Source organism: Drosophila subobscura, chromosome O, assembly GCF_008121235.1.
Source record: "Drosophila subobscura isolate 14011-0131.10 chromosome O, UCBerk_Dsub_1.0, whole genome shotgun sequence".
Taxonomy (NCBI): Eukaryota; Metazoa; Arthropoda; class Insecta; order Diptera; family Drosophilidae; genus Drosophila; species Drosophila subobscura.
This window is the reverse complement of record NC_048533.1, coordinates 7,485,235-7,507,606: the sequence shown is the minus strand read 5'-3', so window position 1 is coordinate 7,507,606 and position 22,372 is coordinate 7,485,235. Positions and strand designations below refer to the sequence as shown.

Here is a 22,372-nt window from a genome sequence, read left to right as displayed (position 1 = left end):
TGAGCCCCGCCTCCTTAACAAAAAACGCCATTCCGTAGGGAATGACCATATCTATCAGATCACCAAAATGGGATCCGATTGGATCATTATTATAGCCACAATGGAGAAATTAATTTTCAGTGGCCAAACCCACCCCGTCCCGCAGCATTCACACTCTGTTTCGCGCTGTTTATGGCCTCTGCCCCTGACACATCTCTGCCGCTGCCTCTGCCGCTGCCTCTGCCGCTGCCGCTGCCTCTGCCGCTGCCGCTGCCTCTGCCTAAACTCTGCAGTGTGTGTCTATAGGGGAGGGTGGCGAGCTAAAGGAGCGTGTTGTCGTGAGCAGTGTTGTTGATGTAGATGACAGATGAAGAAAAAATGTAAAATTTGACAAATAACCGCTAAAGTGCAGATGTAGTACTGAGTGCCGGGTATAAAAGTTGTGACGCGTAAGAAGCGTCTCACACGTCCCTTCTCGTTGTTCTTACCTTAGGGTTAATCAGGGTTCAACGTCCCACCCCACCCACTGCCTTTCGGCAACATGTTGCAAAAAGGTATGCTATTCTTTTTCAGTGCCTCATGTTGCCAGTTGCCAAACCCCATACCATCCAATCCTGGTCGCCGCGCCGTTCACTTTGTTGCCATCAAAGTGAAGCCCTCAATTTGTCAGCGTTGGCAGCTGTGAATGGCTCTCGGGCGCTCCTGGCTGGCTAAGTAAGTAAATAACCTGGCCATCAGCGGGGGCCCCAAGTTGAGGCTGTCGCGGACTTGAATTTGTGGGTGGTGCCGGGGCTCTTCTTAGCAACGTCTCCCCAGGCAAAAACCAATTTGACTAATCCGCGCAGAGCACACGAAAAAGGTGGCAAAGCCATGGATGGTCTTCGAGTACCTGCATCCTTGTCCTTTTTCGGATTACAAGATGGGTCGGCCGGGGGAGCGTAAAAACCCATTTTGCGGTAGTTAATTCGTTTACTGAATGCCCAAGTTAAAACTGCACAGTTGAGTGGTCCCATAACCTTTGCTCTACCGCTTTATACATAAATTCCAACCAGATTTGAGGCAAATATTTACATTTGCCTGACTAATGATTGCAAAAAGAGAAGGTGTACGAACAGCTCCTCAATAGGGGGCTTACAAGCCAAATCCTTTTATCAATTACATACATGAGTGGGAATACCGTGGGTGAGAGTCATGGGTTTGGGCCACACGTGCAGCACTGACAGCAAACAACAAACAATGAGTGCAAGAAAAACACAAGAACCGTGCCAAAATAAACAAAGCAAACAAAAAAGAAGCCAAGTCAACCCGCTGTCCATCACACATACGCCCTGTTGCCGATGTTTTGTTGATGTTTGGCTGCTTCCTGTGCTGCTGCTGCTTCTGCTACTTTTGTTTGTACTACTTAGAGGCACACACGCCCAAAATCAGCCTTCACTTTGAAGTTTATGTTTAAATACAGGGTATCTGTGTGGATAGATGGGGGTATGCGTTTTCAATGGTTTGTAAGTGTAAACACAAAGATATTGAAAGCCATGGAAGAAAAGCATTAGTTAGGTATTCCAAGTATAAGTACTTTAATATATCTTTGCTTGAATTTATTACCTTGGGTTTTCCCCGAGAAAATAAACCAAATTGCTCTGCAGCAATTTGTGCTTTTTCAGGCCGAAGTTTCTGCCTCGAACACAAAATAACATTTACCCCAAATGACATTTGTATTGTAATCAGCCTTCGCTCAGCCTCTGCCACACTTGGTTACGGCTAATGAAGCGGCAAAGTGTTGAATGGCAGTCTGTCTGTGGCACACACCATATTACGAGTATGCCTGACTGAGTGTGTGTGTTGTGTGGCATAATAAATAAGCAGAATGTCTTTCTTATGAAAATGTGCTCGTATGGGCGAACAATTGAGCGATCTCAGCATTTTTGCCTGTGATTTGTGTTGAAAAGCAGACAATAAAACAGGCAAAAATTTGAATAAATTGTGATAAGCAGAGGGAGCGAACAGCAACGAATTGCCAACCTTAAGATGTTAATCAACGCACTTAAAGCGGAGAAAAGGAAAGCCAAGTGCATGCGGCCACGAGCCAGGAGCCACGAGTCAGGAGCTCTCTTTTCTCTAAGGAGGTAAAATGCCGGCGGTGCAATCAATTTCACGGTGAACCACAGACCTGCTCTGCCTCTATCTTTTAACTCTCAACTCTTGTGGCTATATCTGCTCTAAGCCATAAACAACCGTCAGTCAGTGGCAACTTAATTGTAAAAACACAACTTTGTTGTTGTCAGGCTCTGCTCTGCCACTCGCTGCTGGCCTTGGCGACTGGCTTTGGCGTATCGCCTTAGTGGTCTTAGCTGCCGTCTGCTCGTGCTGGTTCCCAGTAAGAGATATGCAACAGAGGGAATTTGTCAGGGCACTGGCAACTGCAACTTAAAGCAGTCTTTGGCACTCAGTTTCAGTTCCAGTGCTTTCTCCATCTCCGATTTCCGCTTCAGTTCACTTGAAAAACCAACAGCAGCAGCAACGAAAAAAAGACACCATAAAATGGGGTAAGGAAAATCAAAAGAAAATTATTTTTGGGGTTTGCCAAACTCTCATCCTCGAAAAGCATTCGAATTGCATTAAATTCATGGCAATAATGCAATTTTCATGGCATTTATGACAGAAGACAGAGCACCCAACCCCATCTACCATGTACCCCGCATGCGATTATTGCAGTTTCATCCAAAGTTTTGGCAGAGCTGTCAAGCATACCGATGTTCCATGTATGGGTTTTATCTCGAACTGCTGTACAAGAGCGTGTGGGTGTAAAGAGCAAAGACGGGAGAGAGATAGAGAGAGAGAGAGTGACAGAAGTTGGTGGGAGTTAGTGCTCTTGTGACGTAAAGCACTTAAGTCCGCATAACACTCACATATCTTGATTAGATACGCCCCAGGCAGGCCTGTGCTGGTGCTGTGCCACATTGTCGTTTACTCACTCTCTCCGTGTATGTTTTGTCTCTGTCTCTTGGTTTGCGGCTCTGCAAATGCAACCGACGGCATTGTCATTCCGGAACTCTAAGCTCTGCCCTCTGTCAACGGAGCCAAGGGAATTGTGTGCCGGAATTGTTGCTGAAAGTAAACACATCCTGGAGTACAATATTAAGTGCATATTTGTTTGTCATTTCGTGTGGTGTTTTGGTGGTGCGAAACTTCGAAAAGGCCAAAGCCTTTGTTTCGATATCCTGCAGCAAGTTTATCGGATGATCGGGCTAAGCTCTTGAATACGAAATATGAAGGAATCTAATAATCAGGAATGCACGATTTAAAAATTAAGCTTAATCCATCAAAGCATCTTCAGCTGCTCATCCTAGAAAATAAACCCATAAGAATAATATTTTGAGGAAACACAAAAGGTAACTTATAATTTCCGGACATGTTTTCCAAGAAGCTCAACATCAAACACTACCAAAATAAGCTTCTTATTTAACACCCCAAAAATGCTTCATGGAACAAGGATTTCCACTCCACAACATCATTACCATTTCAGCACTGGCAACAATTTAAGTTATGTGAAAGAAAAGAGGGGCACAGCTTACAGAGAAATAGTATATTTCCATTTAGTATATAATGTATATCAAGTATTGCATTTAACATTAAACTTATGCACTAAATAGACATACGCAGACATACTCGTACACAGGAAGAGGGAACTAAGGGGAGAACAGCAAGGCTGTCTGGACACTGGAATAGGCATCGAATGAGTGGGTGGGGTGGGGGCATGAAATTAAATTCCCTACTAATCGAACTATCAACTAATTCAACTATTTAGAGGCTTAGCATTCTAATGACTAACAAACACAGCTGCTACACAGGTAATTTCAAAAGGTTTCTCAATGCTTTTTCAACTCACTTAAGTTATACATTAAATTTAGTATTCTTTTCCTTTAATGATTTATATTTAAATGTAGTTTAGTTTAGGCTTAACTTTACAAATACAGTGTGTGTTGTTGTTTTTTTTTTAAAGCTAGAAAATGTTTGGCATGGAAATGAAAACACAGGTACAGTCACTTGATCATAAAGCACACACTATCTTTCTCTCACTCTCTCACGCTCTCTCACTCTCTATTCCTGTTGGTCTTTCCTCTATCTATCTATATCTTTCCCTCTGTCATACAATGATATGATGAGTTTACGTTTAAGTTTTGGTTTGCTCTTGCTGTAGGTACAAAAGCCATCAATTGTTGTCGCATTGATTGTGTTTGGAGTTTTGTTTAGTTTTGCATGCATCACCCTGTAGTTCTTTGTTTAATTAGCAGCTAATAAGTACAGTTGCCTCAAGTACGAGCTAAGATTTTGTGTCGCAGCTTCTTTGCTTCATTATAAATTCGTAAAATTTTTGTATGGTGAGAGAATGCTGGTGGGGTTCTCGTCCTCCTTAGCATTCGTCATCGTCGATTGTATAGCTGCCCTGAAAGTCACTCAGCGGCGTCGCATTCGCGGTGGATGGCGTCATGAGTGGTGCGCCCTGAAAGGAGATGGCCAGCGGCAGAGCGGATGGGGCGCACAGGCTGAGGGCGCCGCGTCCTTCGGTCACTGAGCGATAGCGCAACGGTCGACCGGAACTGTAAGGGATTGCAATAAAAATCGAATGAGTTTTTTTTCGGATTTTTAGAATCGGTTTTTTATACAGGGTATTTGAGGATATGAAGGTACATATATAAGAAGCAATCTAACGATCCTTAGAAAGTAGTCGAGTTGTGGCAAAATTCCATTATTCGTAATATCTGAAAGGGTATCCATTCTCAAATATTTGAATAAAAATATTCCATATTAAATCTCTCCTGCTCTCTCTCCTTTATTTTCCAGGCAAGTCCACCCCGCAATCCTGCTGGACAATGCTCAATAATCCTTCTTCCTAATGGCTGGTCATTCATCTGGCATCCCCTGTTCACTCCTCTCCAATCAAGAGAATACAAATACCCGAAAATCAATCATACGTCACGTTGCACATAAATTCCCAGCACAATACACTCTGCACAGCAATAAATTATGCCACAATGCCAAAATCAAACTTACCGCTCGCAATTGCATTTGAGCAGACGTATGAAGGCAGCCCGAAAGGTCCGATTGAAGATGGTATAGATGATGGGGTTGATCGTGGAGGATACATAGCCCAGCCAGAGGCAGGTGTTGACCACATGCTCGGGCACCTGGCACTCCGGGCAAGCGGCAAAAATTATGTTCAGTATGAAGAACGGGGACCAGCACAGCACAAAGGTGAAGAACACCAGGCCCAGGACCTTGGTGGCCTTCTGTTCGGTGGCTACTGCATTGGCAGACAAACTGTTTCGTTTGTTGCGATTGTTGAGGAATCTAAGAGATGGAGAGACAGATACCGTCATTGTTTTGGGGATTTTCTATTTTCCGGAGAATGTAATTATTGTTTCACTCACCGCAAATTGAGTGTGGGCGTGGCGACACGATTTAAAGCAAACTTAAAGGGACGCAATTTGTGTCGCTGCTGTCGTTCGTCAGCAGGCGTCGCTGTGGGCATGCCCCTCACCTGCTCCAGGTGGTGATTGCTTTCTCCGCATCCGCCTCCGCCTCCGCTCTGGTTGTGGTTCTGTCCATGTCCCTGTATGGTGGATATGCTCACCATGCTGGAGCCATTTCCACCGCCTCCAGGAGTTGTGCAGCTCGTTGTCGCAGCTGCTGTGCCATTGCCTCCGCCTCCCGCTCCATTGCCATTTGTTGGGTAACCCAATTGTGGCTGGGAGATACTCACACGCACAGAGGCTCGACGATTCGGATGGCTATGAGAAAGAGGAGAAGTGAGAGGTGAGAAGGTTTTCGGAGCATAACATTTGGGGGCAGGCAAGTCGCATATTTAGATTGTATTTTTTGTTTCTTTTAGCGAGTGTTTGATATTAGATTTGAGTCTTTTGATTGCTGGGGAGCCACCCGTTCCGACACCGAGCTCAACAGTTGATAAAATTGACTTTTAATGTAATGAAGCAGCAGGAGGGAAGGGAGCAAGTAGCGGCAGAGAAGCAGAGCACAGGAGTTGGTAGCCTTAGGAGCCAAATGTAATGACTTTCACTTTACTCTCGGGGTGTTGAAGAAGCTCCTGAACCGACCCTGAACCGCCAGCATGGATCTCCTCTCCATCTGCCGGAGCTTAGGATCTGGCACTTTAGCTAAATGCTTTGTTTTTCGGCAGATGGGCGAATGGAAATGGGTTTTCGTGAAACTGCACAGCGGAGTGATATATTAAAGTGAGTTAATGTTTGTGGCACAAACAGACAAATAAACGAATAAGAGGAATAGAGAGTTTTTAAGGAGGATTTAAGTGAATGAATAAACCTTAGACTCCGAATACAACAGAAATTGAAATGGAAATGCTATTGATAGACCAACTAACGAGCGTTTCCTTGTCCAAATGTGGCAGAACGAAACTGGAAACTGTGAAAAATAAATATTTATGCAACCGAGAATGAACAACATAACTTAATGAAACGTAAAACTTTCTTAGTTCTTCTTGTTCCTCTTTCCAACTAAACTTGCTGCAGGACACAGCGCAGAATGCATCTAAAAACGTTTGCCAGCAAACTTGGCCCTTAGCTCTCAGCACTCAACCCTCAGTCCATTCTTTCGAACATCCCCAATGATGAATTTGTAATTTTTACTTTCATGGGGCAACTTTGTCTCATTTGGATGACAGAAGTCAGGACATCGGAATAAGTGATCTCAACTCTCGGTGGGGGGCCAACAAATGCAAAGTGCAACTTTTTTGGAGGCCAACTATAATGTGGCAGCAGTCGCCTGCCTTGTAACTGTTGCTGCCTCAGCGAATAAAATGTAAAGTTTTTCAATTTCTGCCAGCAGAAACAGCAGAAGCATTTAAATAGGCAGCGCCCAAGTGGCGTCAAATGTCCAACTAATAATTTGCAAGCGAAAGCAAAAAGTTTTTACTCTAACGAAAAGTTGTCCAGTGTCCCAGGTACTCGGGGCTCTACCTGCGGGCTCACGGGGGCACGGGGCTCATTAGGAATTCATATATTTATGCGCCAACTTGTTCATCACATAATGCCAAAAAAGCGAGGCGCATAAACGTGACATTCGTCAGTGGCGGCGGGCTGACTGAAGCCCCATTCACAGCCACGGGGCGTGCTTAAGTCGAGGACTTACTTGGGTCTTGACTTTGGCTGTCCGTAATTCCCATGCTCCTCTTCATCCCCCTTCGTGCTTTGGGATCCCTATCTTTATGCTAAAATTCAGCTGACAACCGGCAAGCAAATGTCATTTGCAAATTTTTCTGCCATTTTCGGTTGCACTTTACTTCCATCTTTTGGTTATTTCTTTTTGTAGAGTGGAGTTCTGGGCTACATTGTCGGATGTGACATTCGTTTCTGGCGCTTTGTGTGGCTTCCCTTTTTGCATTTTATGTGCTATTTATTGCAGCAGCAACAGCAAACACCAACAATGTGGCAAGCAGGGAGCAGCCCGGGGACCATGCTGAAGTGCAAGGGCGACAAACCGTTTCGTGTTTCGTGTTTGCATGTTTTCCTTTTTGTGTTTTTTGTTGCTGTTTGCCTCGCTGCACCGCATGACGTGTGAGTGATTTATGTTCAGGGCAAGGCTGGTGCACATTATGTATACGCCATGTTGTGCGACAGCTTTTGAATGCGCATTTAATTGCAAGAAGATGATTGTAATTGATTGTTTGGAAGGGGCGGCTACTTAGGGCAGGGAACGGCCGCGGGTTCATCCTCTTTAAGCCCAAAACTAATGGCCACAAAGAAACGCTATAGAGGAAATAAACATAATATCGCTTCAGACCACAAGCAAAGTCAAACAACAAGGAGCGAAAACCGCTTGGCACTTACAATGTATTGTAAATTATGTAAATTTCCTCAAGGAAAGTAGTCGGAAAAACTTGGTCCAAATGGCGCCCTAAACCATTTATCCGGAAGGAGAAGTGGTGTAAAACAAATGTAATAAATATAAAAGCTTTTGTATGCTCGGGAGATAATAATCATGTTTTTATACCCGGTACTCGAAGAGTAAATAGGGTATATTGTATTTGTGCACATAACGGTTGTATGTAACGCACAGAAGGAAACGTTTCCGACCCCATAAAGTATATATATTCTTGATCAGCATCAATAGCCGAGTCTATGTCTGTCTGTCTGTCTGTCCGTCTGTCCGTCTGTCCGTCTGTCCGTCTGTCCGTCCGTCTTGTTGAGCGCCTGGATCTCAGACACCATTAAAGCTAGAGCCACCAAATTTTGCATCCATACTTCTGTATGCTCACACTGTTACAAGTGTATTTCAAAATGAGCCACGCCCCTTCCGCCGCCGCAAAAGGGCGAAAACCTCCCAAATCTACAATTTTGAAGATAGCAGAAAACTAAAAACGCCATTCCGTAGGGAATGACCATATCTATCAGATCACCAAATTGGGATACGATTGGATCATTATTATAGCCACAATGAAGAAATTAATTTGCAGTAGCCAAACCCACCCCGTCCCGCAGCATTCACACTCTGCTTCGCGCTGTTTATGGCCTGGCCCCTGACACGTCACTGCCTCTGCCGCTGCCTCTGCCTCTGCCGCTGCCTCTGCCTCTGCCGCTGACTCTGCCGCGACTCTGCAGTGTGTGTTTCTAGGGGAGGGTGGCGAGCTAAAGGAGCGTGTTGGCGTGAGTAGTGTTGTTGATGTAGATGACAGATGAAGAAAAAATGTAAAATTTGACAAATAACCGCTAAAGTGCAGATGTAGTACTGAGTGCCGGGTATAAAAGTTGTGACGCGTAAGAAGCGTCTCACACGTCCCTTCTCGTTCTAGTTCCCTTTTCGTTCTGTGGGGAGGAAGCTCTGGGCATTGATTGGGGAATTTCGGGTTTTTGTGGCTGAGATTTGTCATTGCCGATGGGTTTTGTCCGGTTAGACCGCAATGACTTTTAATTTCATGGATGATTTCGATTTGTGGTCGAGTCAGCATCGGACAGTGCTTCACCATAACTGTAGGACAACAGCAAATCCAATTAAATGGTAAATGGCCATTTGCAAAAGGCGTCACCGCAAATCAATGCTGAGGAGTCGAGATGGCTCTTCTAGTTCTAAGGGGGATGGGGGGAGTTCTCACTCTAATTAATGCTATGTTGTGGTAAGAACTTACCTGTCCATTAGATTGGGATTGCCGCCGTGTTTGCGCCAGAAGCTATTCGAGTGGGGTCGACTGGCACGAATTGAGGAGCCGGCGGAGGTGCTGCCCGAGGCGGGTGTTGACGAATGACGCAAGATGCCACCTCCAGAAAAACGGAAACTGTTGCGACCACTTAGTCCACCTCTGGTGGCGACTCCTCCTCCAGTTCCGCTGCTACTGCCACCACCACCTCCACCATTGGCCACATTGCGAAAGCTGACAGTGCCGATGCTGCGGCTGCTTGTCGTTCTTTGCTGCATCAATGGACGTTCGGTGGCATCCATGCTGTGGTTGCCTCTTGTTCCACCCACAGAATCTGAGCCGGCACCTGCACCTCCAGCATTGTTAAAATTTCGATTGCTGTCACTCATGGGCAGGAATTTGTTATTGCTGCTGCTGAAGCTGCTGTGCATCTGCAACTGTTGCTGGCTATGCTGCGGCCTTATGGTGAAGCGTCCACCCAGCCTATAAAGGAGAGACACGAGACAAACGAAAGAAAGGTGAATCGATGAAGCCTGATTGAGTTAAGGCTAATTTGCAGCGCTTGGCCCGGCTTTGATTGCCCCTCTGTCAGACAATCAGTGAATGAAAATTGCAACGTTTAAGGGAAGCACGGTTAAAAAAACGTTGACGGAAATTTGGTTCCGCACAAGGAAAAGTTCAGCTAGAGAAGGATTCCCATCTCCTATCTTCATGTGGAATAATTGATGGATATCGATTGGCTGGACACCAAAAGGGAGTTTGATAATTAACATGAAAGTTGGTTTTCATTTCCTTTTACATCTGCATCGGGTTCCGATTGTGTTGCAATGTCCCCGTGGACATGGCATTGGCATTTGGAGCACTTCTTCCTACTCACCTTCGAAACAATTCACTCTCTGGATGTTCGGCTGCAAATCGAGCCTTCTTGCGGAGCAATGGTATGGTCAGGGCATACGTAGTGACCATCATCAGCATGGGTATGTAGAAGGCCACCAGCGAGCCAAACACAAAGAACGCCCGATTGTTGATGACACAGATATTCGGCTCTGGCATAATGTTCTTCTCATTGACCAAACCTGTACACACACAAAAGATGGTCGTTATTAACTACTTAGCAGTAGCAAGGGGTAGCAAGGGGAATGTGCCGAATACTTACCCAAAACTGTTATCGAACTGGAGACCATCATGGCCATCAGCCAGACAATGGCTATCTTTATGCCAGCCAAACGTTTTGTAGATCTATGCCGGGACCCAAGCGGATTACGTATGCCCAGATATCGCCCCAGGCTGATGAAGCACATGTGCAGGATGCTCGATGAACAGGCCAGCACATCGCAGGTCACATAAATGTTGCACCAGGTAAAACCAAGTGGCCAATAGCCTACACAACAGAGAGAAAACAGGCGGAAAAACAGAGTTCAATTAAGGAGCAAAATGCAATGGGCAATGGCAGTCAGTGGAAAACCTTTCGTCATCAAACTGCCAGCACAAATCAAAGTTAATTGAAATGGCAGAGCTCCGAAAAACTCGTTAGAGAAACCATGAATGAAATGTTGAAAATGGAATTGTTTATTGCGGTTTATGTGCATCCAAAGACCCGAGCCCACAATCGTGGTCGTCAGGACAACTGCTAGAGGTTGCGCAGCAAGTTTGTTACGCTTGGATATGTCAATTTGATGGGCCTAGCCTGGCAAATGAAAGTCAAAGGGAAACTGAGTGATTTACTACATGAACGAATAGTCAGATGGAACTTCTCTTTGACTTTCAACCGAACTTTTTGAGTGAAAGTCTCTTTAATTGAAGGTTCGGATGATTAAACCAAAAGCAAAGCTTTAACTTGTTTTTTGAAATATCCAATATATCCAATATATTATCTGTCTAACCACTTTCCACCTTAATTCAACAACATTCTTATGTCAGCGATTCGTTTCCATTTCATTTTATTTCAGAGTCCGTTACAGACCACTCGACTGACTCATTCACCTTGACATCGATGGAGCTGGGCGACAATCCGGGCAGCTCGAGCACTCATTGGGGGGAATAACAGAACACAGAGCAAACTCGATTGCCGCAGCGCAGTCGGGGATCTATTTACGAGTAGCTCTCTCTCCCTCTTTCTCTCCACTCGATGGCAAATTCCGTATTAATTAGTACAAATTGCGCTTAAATGCGTTGGGCGTTGGTGAGCGTTGGGCTGGTTTTTACACGCTATTTGGCCAGAGACACAGACACATGAGGGTCCTTGCCACACAACAAAAGCATATAAGTAGAATAGAAGCTGCAGGAAGGAAGAAGGGCAGCGGTAGACCATCATGTCGTATTTAGTTTTATATGCTTGTCACTGACACAAACAGACCAACGAACAGAGAGACAGACAAACAAAAGTGTGTAAGGAAGTGTGAGGGCTTTGTCAATGTATTTATTACGCATAGGACATGTGGTACATTCGCTCAACCCCTGAAGTTGTAGAAGGGCAGACATAAGTGCCTTAAATAAATGTTAGAATAGCTTGAAACTGCAAATGGAAAAGGTCTGCCTCAGTTGTTGATTAAATCTATTGGAAAATATGGAAATTACTCGTATGAGCGAAGGAAATAATTTGCCATCAAACGGAAATGTATAACTGTATAACTTTGAAGAGCTTAAAAATTCTCCAAGATATCCTAGATACTGATAATTCCAACTACCGCGTATTTTATGGTCGCTACGGAACCTGAATCTGATTTTATTTTTATCCAAAAGCCACTCTCTTTTTAAATATAATATCTATAAAATAATTTTTAATGGCTTTGGACTCCCCAAAAAAACAAAAGTTAATGTGGCAATGGAAACTCAGACGGTGCAGAAGGCCAGACCGCAAGTCTGGCCGGAGTTTTCCACAAAAGTTCAAATTGTTTGGCAGTGGGGTGGGTGGGGTTCTAAGCCAACTACGATAGCACCGGCTACACAATAAGCAATGTTGATACAAACTAAAATCCACACAGAAGAATGCTGGCTGGCTGGCTGACTGGATGACTGGCCCCATTTTCAGCTTAATTGTTGGGCCAGGCACTTGGCCAGGCTAAAAACACACTTAAGGCTTTTAGTTACATTTAGTTTATTGTTGTCGTCTACTTTGCAGCCAGGCACACGAAAAAATACTCGCCAAAAAAATACAAACACAGAAAACTATGACAGATTTTCCTCAGCCCTGAGCCATGCAAAGTGGCACAATAAAAGGACAACATAACAAAAAACTGTTGCATAAAATGTGGCGTGGCCAAAGTGCAACCAAAAACCAACACTAAGAAACATGAATAATAAAAGATTAAGACCAGAAGCAATATGGAAGGAAAATATTTAAGTTAGGTGCTTTTATTTCGATTGCATTTTGGTCAATATAAACTGTAACTGGACTTGGAATAAACCCATTTAAAATCCCCTAAAGTCATAGAGCTATAACTTTGAGAATACATTGAATTATTTGTACTATTTATAGACGACTCCTTCTGTAATTTTAATAATGATTTAAATATGTTTCCCATTCGAAGTGTGCATCATCTTCTACCAGGACTAAAGCAGCTTTTGGAATAGCTCTCTCTCTATCTCTCTTTCCCGCTCTGCCTGCTACATAAATATGTACATACATACATTTATTCTCGTATATCTGCTGGCAACTCCCCCCCGTATAATGGCCAGAACCTAAAAGTAGACTTTACATAAATAAAATGTCAGCACACAGTGACTAAACTAATGCGCTCTATGAGCAAAATGAAATTTTCCCCTAATGTTGTTAATGTGCTTGGACTGGCACTCAATCCATTTACATGCGATGGGTTCTGGTTTTGGTTCTGGTTCTGGCTCTGATGGTGCTTCTGGTTCTCGTTCTGGTTCTGGTTCTGGTTGTGGGTTTGGGTTTTGGTTTCTGGTTGGGGATCTGTGCGATGAATGTACTTTGCATACGTTTAATTTATGCAAACGTTTGATCTGTTTATGCTACGTTGGGTTCGTTCCCTTCCCTGTGTTGGCTGCTGCTGTGGGTAAGGACTTTGTTTTGAGGTTTTATCAGTGTCATATGCAAATTACCCTGAGTTAGAATATGTTTACCGAACATTTTACATATTTAACAGGCCATGAGTAGGGATTTTTTTGCTCTATTTTCAATCAACAGACAAGATTTTTTCTCTTTATTAGAAAAAAAGATTTCATTGAAAGCTAAACGGGAAACAAATAAATTAAAATCTGTTGGCCATGTAGGAAAATATATTAAATGGCTGAAGTGATCTTTGGGGAAATGAATTCGTATTTTCTCAATCAAGTTTTTGCAGCTGCTGCTCGGGAATAATAAAATCCGCGTAAAAGGAAACAAATAAATTCCTAATTCATACGTCAGCCAACGGAAGTCACGCGTTTGTCAGCCTAGTTTGTTGATTCTGCCAGCGGTTCTGGGCTCTTTGCATTTGCCACTGCTGCATTTTGCTGTAAGTGAGCCAAAGCGGAAACAGCCAACGAGGCTAACAACTCATGACAACGGCTCTGAGTGGGTGGAGTGGGTCGAAATAATTCATGTGCAAATGCATTAGCCGCTGACTTGCATTGCCACTTGATTGCTGAAGTACACTCGAAGAATAGGGATGATTGAGTAGAAAGATATGTACTTGAGTAGAGGAAAGCATTGGGAGGGAGGACTAGCAAAAGCAAACACAAGAATATTTAAAGAATGGTAAGAGAAATCAAACAGGAGAGAGGAAAGTTCCGTATACTCACCCAAGAACGCTGGTATCGCTCCCATGGGCATCACAAAGAGACTGACCAACAGATCGGCTATGGCCAGCGAGAAGAGAAAATAGTTGGTAACATTCTGAAGCTTGCGATCCAAAGCGACGGCCAGGCACACCAGAATGTTGCCCAGGCCCCCGGCAAAGATGAAGAATACCACAAACAGGAAGAGCCAATCGTAGCCATGTGGACTATAGTCCAGAAAGCTCTTTGAGATTACAATGTCAGTGGAAGTGGTGCTGGCTGTTGTGGTTGTGGTCAGCGCGGTGTAGTTGGAGAGAATCATATCCAGGCTGGTGCTGCTGCTGCCATTGATGAGGCTGAATGTGTCGTTGGCAGCGCCCATTACATCGCTTAGGTTGAGAAAGGACCACAGACCGTCCACCTGTCTGTTGCCCAGCTCAATTTGAAAGTCACCGCTGGTGAAGGCATCCAATAGACTTTCGCCTGAGCCCTGTTCTTCCTCCATCCACTCCCTTTGCTGCATGTGGCATAGAAATGTGTCCTGCTCCTGGCCCACTTCACAGAGGAGCTCATCCGCATGCCCAACCCCATCCCCATCCTCACTGTTCCTGCTGCAGTTCGAACTATAACTAACTGTATCACTCGCATTATCACTGAGGGCCTCGTTGATTGCCAGTCGAAATTGCTCATATGCCTCGTGGACCACTCGCAACAGTCGTGCATTTAGCCTCGACGTGCAGGCCTCCGCCTCTGGCTCCCATCCCATGCCCTGGCATCTATAGAATGCTGTATGCTCGGCCCGATTAAATGTCTGCTTGGTGCACTGGAATGTATGGCTGCTGTTGCTGATGCTGTTGCTGATGCTGTTGATGAGGATGTTGCTGCCGTCGCTGCTGCTACTGCTGTTGGTGGGTGGGATATCTGGATAGCTAGTAGCATGATACGCTTTGCAGTTAATAAACGGCTGCCAGACCTCAGGCCAAGCCGCCTCTTCCAGGCGACAATTGAAAGTGTTCGGTGTGAATGCTGCTCCTCCTGTGGTTGCCGCTGTTGATGGTGTCGTTGGTCCATGACCAGAGTCGCTTTGCATCTCCATTTCATTCTAAAGCTGTGCGGCACACTTGACTACAACAACAACTCTCTCTGGAATTGCTGTTGTTTTCCCTCCCACGGCTGTTGTTTGCTGTTGCTAAAGGATTGCCTGCAACAAGAATTGAAGCCTTTTATTAATTCACATTTACAGAGGGGCTAACAGCCTTACACTTAAACTAAAGTAAGCCTTTAATAAAAGGACTTATACGGCCTGTAAAATACAAGAATTTTTCTCTTCACAAAGTGGCCCAAGGCCTGACAGCAAAAGCGTAAGAAAGTAAGAGCAAATATTTACACTTGCAGTTAAGTAAAGAAAATGTATGAGAACAACTCACAAGAACATGTTTTAATGCAAGCTTAAAGTACAAATATTTGCATATGCAGCTAAGTAAAGAAACTGTCTCGGAAACAACAGAGGCTGTACTTGTACTCTGGCAAAGCTGGACGATAATAATTTAAAACCCATACCTAAGCCACTTTCGAAAAAACATGTATGGGAATTAAATGTGTTTTACTCCAATTATAATATCTGTTTTTAAAACTTATAAAAATCAATGACTTTTTTTGAGAGCTTTAATAACTTTGTTAGTGATATTTTTCACAGGGAATTAGTGGCCAACTTTTCACAGAGTTGCTTAATTAGTCACACAAGCAAAAAAAAGTGGAGAAAAAAAACGAACGAAATGAAAATGCGCCCACAGAGAACAGAGAGAGCCATATTTTCAAATATGTTTTTGTTTGGCCTGTCAATAGCCGACAGCTGAAGAGTTGAGCTCAATGGAATGCATCGTGGGATGACCCTCCCACTGCCTTCCCTAATTCTGAGTCTGATGATGATGATGATGTTGATGACTGTGACTATAACGATGGCAGTGTCAACATGGCGATGCTGCTGACTCGAATTTGAATTCGCTTGAAATGCCACGGCCAACAAAAGGTCCCACGCTCGCCATCACGCTACGCTGTCTGCCTTTCAGACACCCACTTCTACAGTGTGTCAGGCGTCAGCCTTCACTAGAACTTTTGTAAGAGCGTCACTCCCACGCCTAAAATGGCTTTTCTTTCCCTGCGTACTCTGGTCGCCATTCACTAGAAAAAATACGCGTATGCTGCTGTCTCTGCTGTCCTGGTAATGAGTCTCACACTCGTGAAAAGTTAATTAAAAATGCACTGGAGCTCAAAGATTGAGCTGCATTTGGTTAACTTTTTACATGGTCAAACTAATTTAAATTATGCCCCAAAACTTTGACAACAAATTGCTTGCAAATTTTGTCACGCGGCATGAATACAAGGCCCTGTTCCATAGAATAAAGTTCAATCAAAATCACTATATTTTTTGTGCAAACGTGTTGCCAAGGGAACAGGAGATCGTGGCCTGAAAAAGTGCAAAAATCGCAGGCAAGTGATTTGGCCAATCAACCACAACAGTGGGGGATTTTATAGTGTAGTGGCATTACAGCCACCGACGGACCTTCACCCACAAAACCACACACACACAAACGCATCCGCAATGCTGCCGCCATTTGCAATTTTTGGTGTATGGTGAAAATGAGAATTTTTTTCTTTGCCTAACAAAAATGAAAATAAATGGGTTGCATTCGCCTTGTTGTGGCTCTTAAGCAGGTAATGCGATTTCAGATGGGATATGAAATATTTATATAATTATTTATGGGTTTATTTCAATGCCTTTTGGTTCAGGGAGTTGCAGAAAAGTGTCCCATTGTGTTAGAAGCTGATTTATTCATACGAAATTTGCTCTTTTGCAGTACTTCCCCTTAGAATGCCTCTCCTTTCGCTTGGGCAACCCTAAATGATCTTTATACCCACAAAACGCTATGAAACCTCTTCCTTTTTTCGCTTCATCCATGAGAACATATCTCTAGTGGATGTCTGTTATGCCCCGACACTCATTGCATCCTTTGACTTAACTCCTCGGACACTCTACACACCCTCAGGGCACTCGTTCTTCGGTCTGCTGAGGATGGCACTAGAAGCGCGTACCATCGCAGGTTTTTTTTTTTTTGGTTTTTTGAAAAGCGCAGAAATTTTACAATTTTGGTTTTGGTTTCCTTTATGATTTCCCTGTCAGCGTGAGAGGTATGTTTTGAATTGGATTTGTCGCCTGGGTAACGTCAACCGATCCAGGCCCCAAACTGGGCCATCCACCACACACACAGAGAGAGGGAGAGAGAGAGAGACTATGGCAAAAAGAGGAGATATATGTAAGGTAGGAGCAGGAGTCCCTTATGCATATGAAACGCGCTTTGACAGTGCACTTTGCCGACTTAATTTGAGTGGTGACTCACACAGCGGCATCACTCTCTACCGCTGTTCCATATCCATATCCACCTTTTGCATTCTCATGCCGAGAGAGGCTTTAATGATGTCGCTGCAATTTAAAGTCGAGTCCCAGCTCCGGCTCGCGGGTACGGTGAAGTCCCTATAATGACAGTCAACACTTTTTTCCTTTACATTTGTGTGTGTGTGTTTCTGTGTTGGGAAGGGCGCGTAGGACCTGGCGGAGTGCCATAATTAAAGTCTCTGTTTGCAAAAAAAATAATGACTTCGTTCTGTGGACCGCGACCAAAACAAATCTTTACACAATCTCAAGCACCAAAGAGAGGTAAAAGTCTGTAAGAAATTGACAGAACTGAACGGGATGTCTAACAAAGTAAAATACGTATCTCTAAATTGTGAGAACTGGTTTGAAGTAGAAGAAAGAACTCATAATAATTAATATTACAGTTCACAAAAAATGTAATTTTGTCACTTTAAATACCCTTTTTGCAGCACTGCATATCGTCATTATTTGATATTCGACAAAACTCAAATTAAAGCCACAAACAAGCAAGCAAGGCACGGAAAAACTTGCTCAAGTGCCAACTTTATTGGACCATGACTGCCACGAGCAAACATTGAATGCAAAACTACAATAAAAGCAGGAAAAATAATATTTACTTGTAATTCAATATTTGTCTTACGGCTTATGTGTCTCAACCACACCACAGCACCGCACTGCACCGCTCAACTGATGAGCAGAGTATTGATTAAAAGTGGAATGCTACTCGGACTCGTACTGCCCTCAGTGATCTGTGACTAACAACCTGGTCTCTATTTCTTATTGCTTCTAGTATTCTATTTTTACGAGTGATTGACCAACTGTATTAACATTGTTTCCTTCGACTGATGTCTATTGTTCGAGTTACTGTTTCTGTCGGCACTCGTGGGTGTGGTTTAACTTGCGGTTAATTATGCAATTAATTATTAACAGGCCGTTGCATTTTGCTGCATCTCTTTCACACTTTTTCTCTGGTTTAAAATTTCACTTAATTTATAGAGAAATACAACATTTAAGGGTTATGTTTACTGAATTTTAATACTCTTTCTTGTGGATGGGGGTATGGCCAAGTGGGCGCATCGTATGGTATTACAAATAAATTAATTGCAACACATTTCTGTTGACTCTGGCTGTAACAAAACACTTTTTCGCACCCGCTAGCACACACAAAAGATGATCCAGAAAAGATGTCAACTTAATTGGAAGTAGTTCTGGTCTGAGTGATTTGTCAAAAGTGTCGTTGCTCCAGTCGTTCTTAGAACCTAGCCTACTGAGCCACCACTCCACGCATCCCTCATCATCAATTACAGCATGTCGGACAATCGAGTGGCCGACAAGAATTTTCGGCGAGAAAACTTCATTAAGCGGTTTCTTCGTTGGCCTACGGCTACAGTACTCACTCCCCAGATACACAAAGGAACAGCGAAATCCTAGCAGATGAGTACGAGTGCAAAGGGGGCAGGAAAATGGTTAAGGACGAGCTCCTCGCACTGCTGGCTGACTCGCCTGGTATGCAGTTAATGAAGAGAAATGGCCAAAAGTGTTTTATAAATGTTTGCCCTTCAAATTGTTTTGGCTATGCTTTGAGAGTATCAAGACTATGGGTTGGCGTTTGGCCAACTAATAAAAATCGAACTCTAATTTAATCGATTTCTAAAAAAAAACAGAGCTCCCTGCGATTGTTTATCAAACTTTCTATATTGATGTTTGGATTAGAGTATCAGCCATTCCTCTATAGAACTTTCAGTGAATTTTTAATGTTGTTCTTTTGCTATTGCTCCAGCACATGGCTTCCTGTTGTTGTTGCTGCTACTGCCGCTGCTCTTTGGTGTCGGGCTGGCTGGCTTTTGCGGTTGTGTTTTGCGGAAGTGTGCATCAATAAATTTTCGTTTTTTACGTGTTGGTATTTTCGGTATTTTGGGTATTTTTTTTCGGTACATCGCACCACACGCATTTTCCTAATAACTTGTGGGCTTTAATGGCGATGCCAGCACTAAGATATGGAACAAGTCCCCTTCTCCCCAAACAAGTATATAGAAGGAGATGAATGCTAGGCTATTAATCTGGCTGTCTGGCGACGGCTCGACCAACCCCCGAAATGTAAATGAACCGAAAGAGTGCACTAAAGTTGAACGGTAGATATTCACCCTGGAAACATGCCAGGCACGTTGCAAACCAACAACGAAATCGAAAGAAATGAACCCAAAACTGCGGCGAAAAATAAGTGGCGCAGATATAAAAGATTTGAATTGTGCAACGAGCATTGAACCTGCCACAGAGCTCTGTTATGGCAATGCGGGATTATGACAATGAAAACAATACGTGGATTTTCGACTGAATATTTTAACAAATGAAATCAATTTTTTGGCATTGTACCCTGTGGTGAAGAGCTAGAGGGTGTTTTGGATTCAAGCCAATGGAACTAAGCATTTGCAGCCATATAAAGCACTAAATGTTGGTGTATTAATTTCTGACATCGCCGTAGAGCTGCAAATTTCACAGCAACTCTTTACCAATTGGCATATCAATTATTTAATAGACAATAGAATGTGTGTAGAGGGAAACTCATACTCGTAAGACCCGTTTGCTTTGCTTTTATCTGCATTCAACAACTAAAAGCTGTCCATGCATTAGTCACAGATCAAGTAAATTAAAATAAACATATTTGATTCGCTAATATTTCAATTGGTTTCAGTTCTTCCCAATAAATTTCCACAAACTGTGGAAACTGCTGTCAATGAGCCAGACATACATACATACATATGTATGTACATACATACATATGTACATATGTACGAGTAGGTGAATATAAAAAATCTACATGGAAATTGCATTTAAAATGCGAATGCTGGACGACACTGACAGCTCTCAACTATTTGCCTGGTTTATCCAATAGCTCAATCAAAAACGCATCAGATATCGCTTGGCAAACGATTCTGTCATTGGGCGCTAATAGCTGGCTGCCACTTGACCTCTCAGCCACTTAACTCTAGAGGGAACGATGAGGTTTGTGTGTCATCGAGAGATTCAGGCGAAAGCTTCTCGTATTCACTTTTCTTGGCTTGAATTTAATTTGCATAAATAATTTCAAAACTGTTCTGTTTGCTTTAGGTGTGGTATGCTAATTTAATGTTCAAAATCCAATTTCCCAAAAACGGGAAACAACATCATTAACAACTTCTGGCATTCCAGCTATGCGATATGAGAACATTTGTTCAGCAGATTTATGGCGGCATGTGTAAGGCCCAAATATTATAACATGCACTGGTACGAGAATGTGTGTGGAAAATCAGTAAAAGGAAAGCACAAGCAACTATGGCCTCCCGCAAGAAGTTGGAAGATGATTTAGGTCCTTGGCATTGCATATGGAATGTGTTTTTGTGTTTACAAAAGTTTCTGGGATAAACGGAAGAGGGAATACTCTTACAGGATTTTGGGAGTCTGTAAACACTTGTAAGTATATTCCAATGGAGACCATGGAGACAATGCAATGGAGATGCAATTGTCATGCAATAGTAGATTAAGAGGCTAACCAAATCTGCACCACCTTTTTCACTTTATGATGCACTAAGCATTCATATCTCTATTCTATTTTTCTATTACAAATCTTGATTTTATCCGAAGCCGTTAAATTGAGGCGAGACACTTGCATACATATGTATAATAAAAACTGGACTGATACTCATAATAAGGCTTAACTGACTAACACATATAATATTCAAAACGAAAGTAAACTTAACTTTCAGCTTAAGTACATTCAAAAGGTGGCTTTCATCCACTGAGAGTTTAGATCCCTATATCCTATGGCCACAGAGAAAGAGCCTCCGTCCTGTTTGTGTCCTTAGCCGTGTCATTTGGTAGGTGGCAAGTGCAAGTTGCACTAATGCACATTGAGCCAGACATTGTGGCGCAAAGTAGTTCAAGGCTCGCCGCAGCCGCAGAGCCAAGTCTCGTTCTCTGCCAAAACCTGGTACTGCACTTTTCGCCTCCCCATGCACCACCTCCACCCTTACAGCGGCCGGGCCACTCACTTAGGAGAGCATTCTCACCTGAGATGTGTTTAAAATGCCAGGTATGAAAAGCTGCAAGCTGCTTCTGTACTGTAACATTGCCCATACGTCACATTGTGCACAGAAATAGTTGTTCATAAGCAAACAGCCAGACAGCAAGAGTCAGAGAGGGGGAAGAGTGAAAGAAACGCGCGTTGGTTTTTATACCCGGTACTGGAAGAGTAAAGGGGTATATAAGATATTATATTTGTGGCCGAAGTGATGTGCGTAGCGCACACAAGGAACCGTATCCTACCCCACATTCTTGATCAATATTAGTAGCCGCGTAGATACATAAGTATAGACGAAAGTCAGTGCAATTCGCAATTTTAAAGATACGAGACAAAAGGTACATACCAAAACAGTAGTATCGTAGAGAATGACCATATCTATCTGACTGCCGAAGCTGAATACGATCGAATCTTTATTATAGCCAGAAGGAAGAAAATAATTTGCAACTACTAACCCAATCCCACACACTGCCAGGAATGCAACGGAAACTAACTCGCTCTCTCGCTCATGCACTTTGCCTTATGCAGTGCGCGCCTTCTGGAGGAGGATAAAGGAGCGCTCATGTGGGAAGTGACGTAGATGTAGATGACAGGCCTAGCAAACAAATGTAAGCAAATAAAATATTTTATAATTCGAAAACTAAACATAAACTCAAAAATATACTGTCTGAGTACCGGGTAGATGCGCGGCCAAGACGTTCCTCACAACGTTTCCTCTCGTTTATTTATGCATATTTCACGTTCTGGCTTTCATTTCAGCCATGTTGTTGTCATTCAGTTGTTTGACAACGTTTTGTGTTTGCTGGCAGTCAGCCAAGGCTAATAAAAGAACAGCCTATACGTCGGACATAAGCCAAATAAAATCATTCTCACCCGACTGCAACTAATTTTCGTTGAATTAAGTCAATTGCTGGTGTTTAACGCATTTTATTTATAATTAAGTAGAACTGATGCGAGTAAAATTGAAGCCTTGTGGGGAATGTGGCATTTGTTTGCTCAAATAGCTTATATTTAT

At 43.2% G+C, this 22,372-nt stretch overlaps 1 protein-coding gene across 1 annotated transcript; it reads right to left on the bottom strand.

The window, feature by feature from the left end:
• Nucleotides 1-4,143: 4,143 nt before the first annotated feature.
• On the bottom strand, nt 4,144-15,068 carry LOC117897444 (5-hydroxytryptamine receptor 2B). The gene is made up of 7 exons (XM_034806286.1): nt 13,892-15,068; nt 10,302-10,526; nt 10,023-10,221; nt 9,137-9,628; nt 5,409-5,768; nt 5,032-5,328; nt 4,144-4,577 (listed from the first exon to the last, which is right to left on the bottom strand). Exons 1-7 carry the CDS (start codon nt 14,961-14,963, stop codon nt 4,391-4,393), a joined length of 2,832 nt encoding a protein of 943 aa, XP_034662177.1. The 5' UTR covers nt 14,964-15,068; the 3' UTR covers nt 4,144-4,390.
• Nucleotides 15,069-22,372: the final 7,304 nt, after the last annotated feature.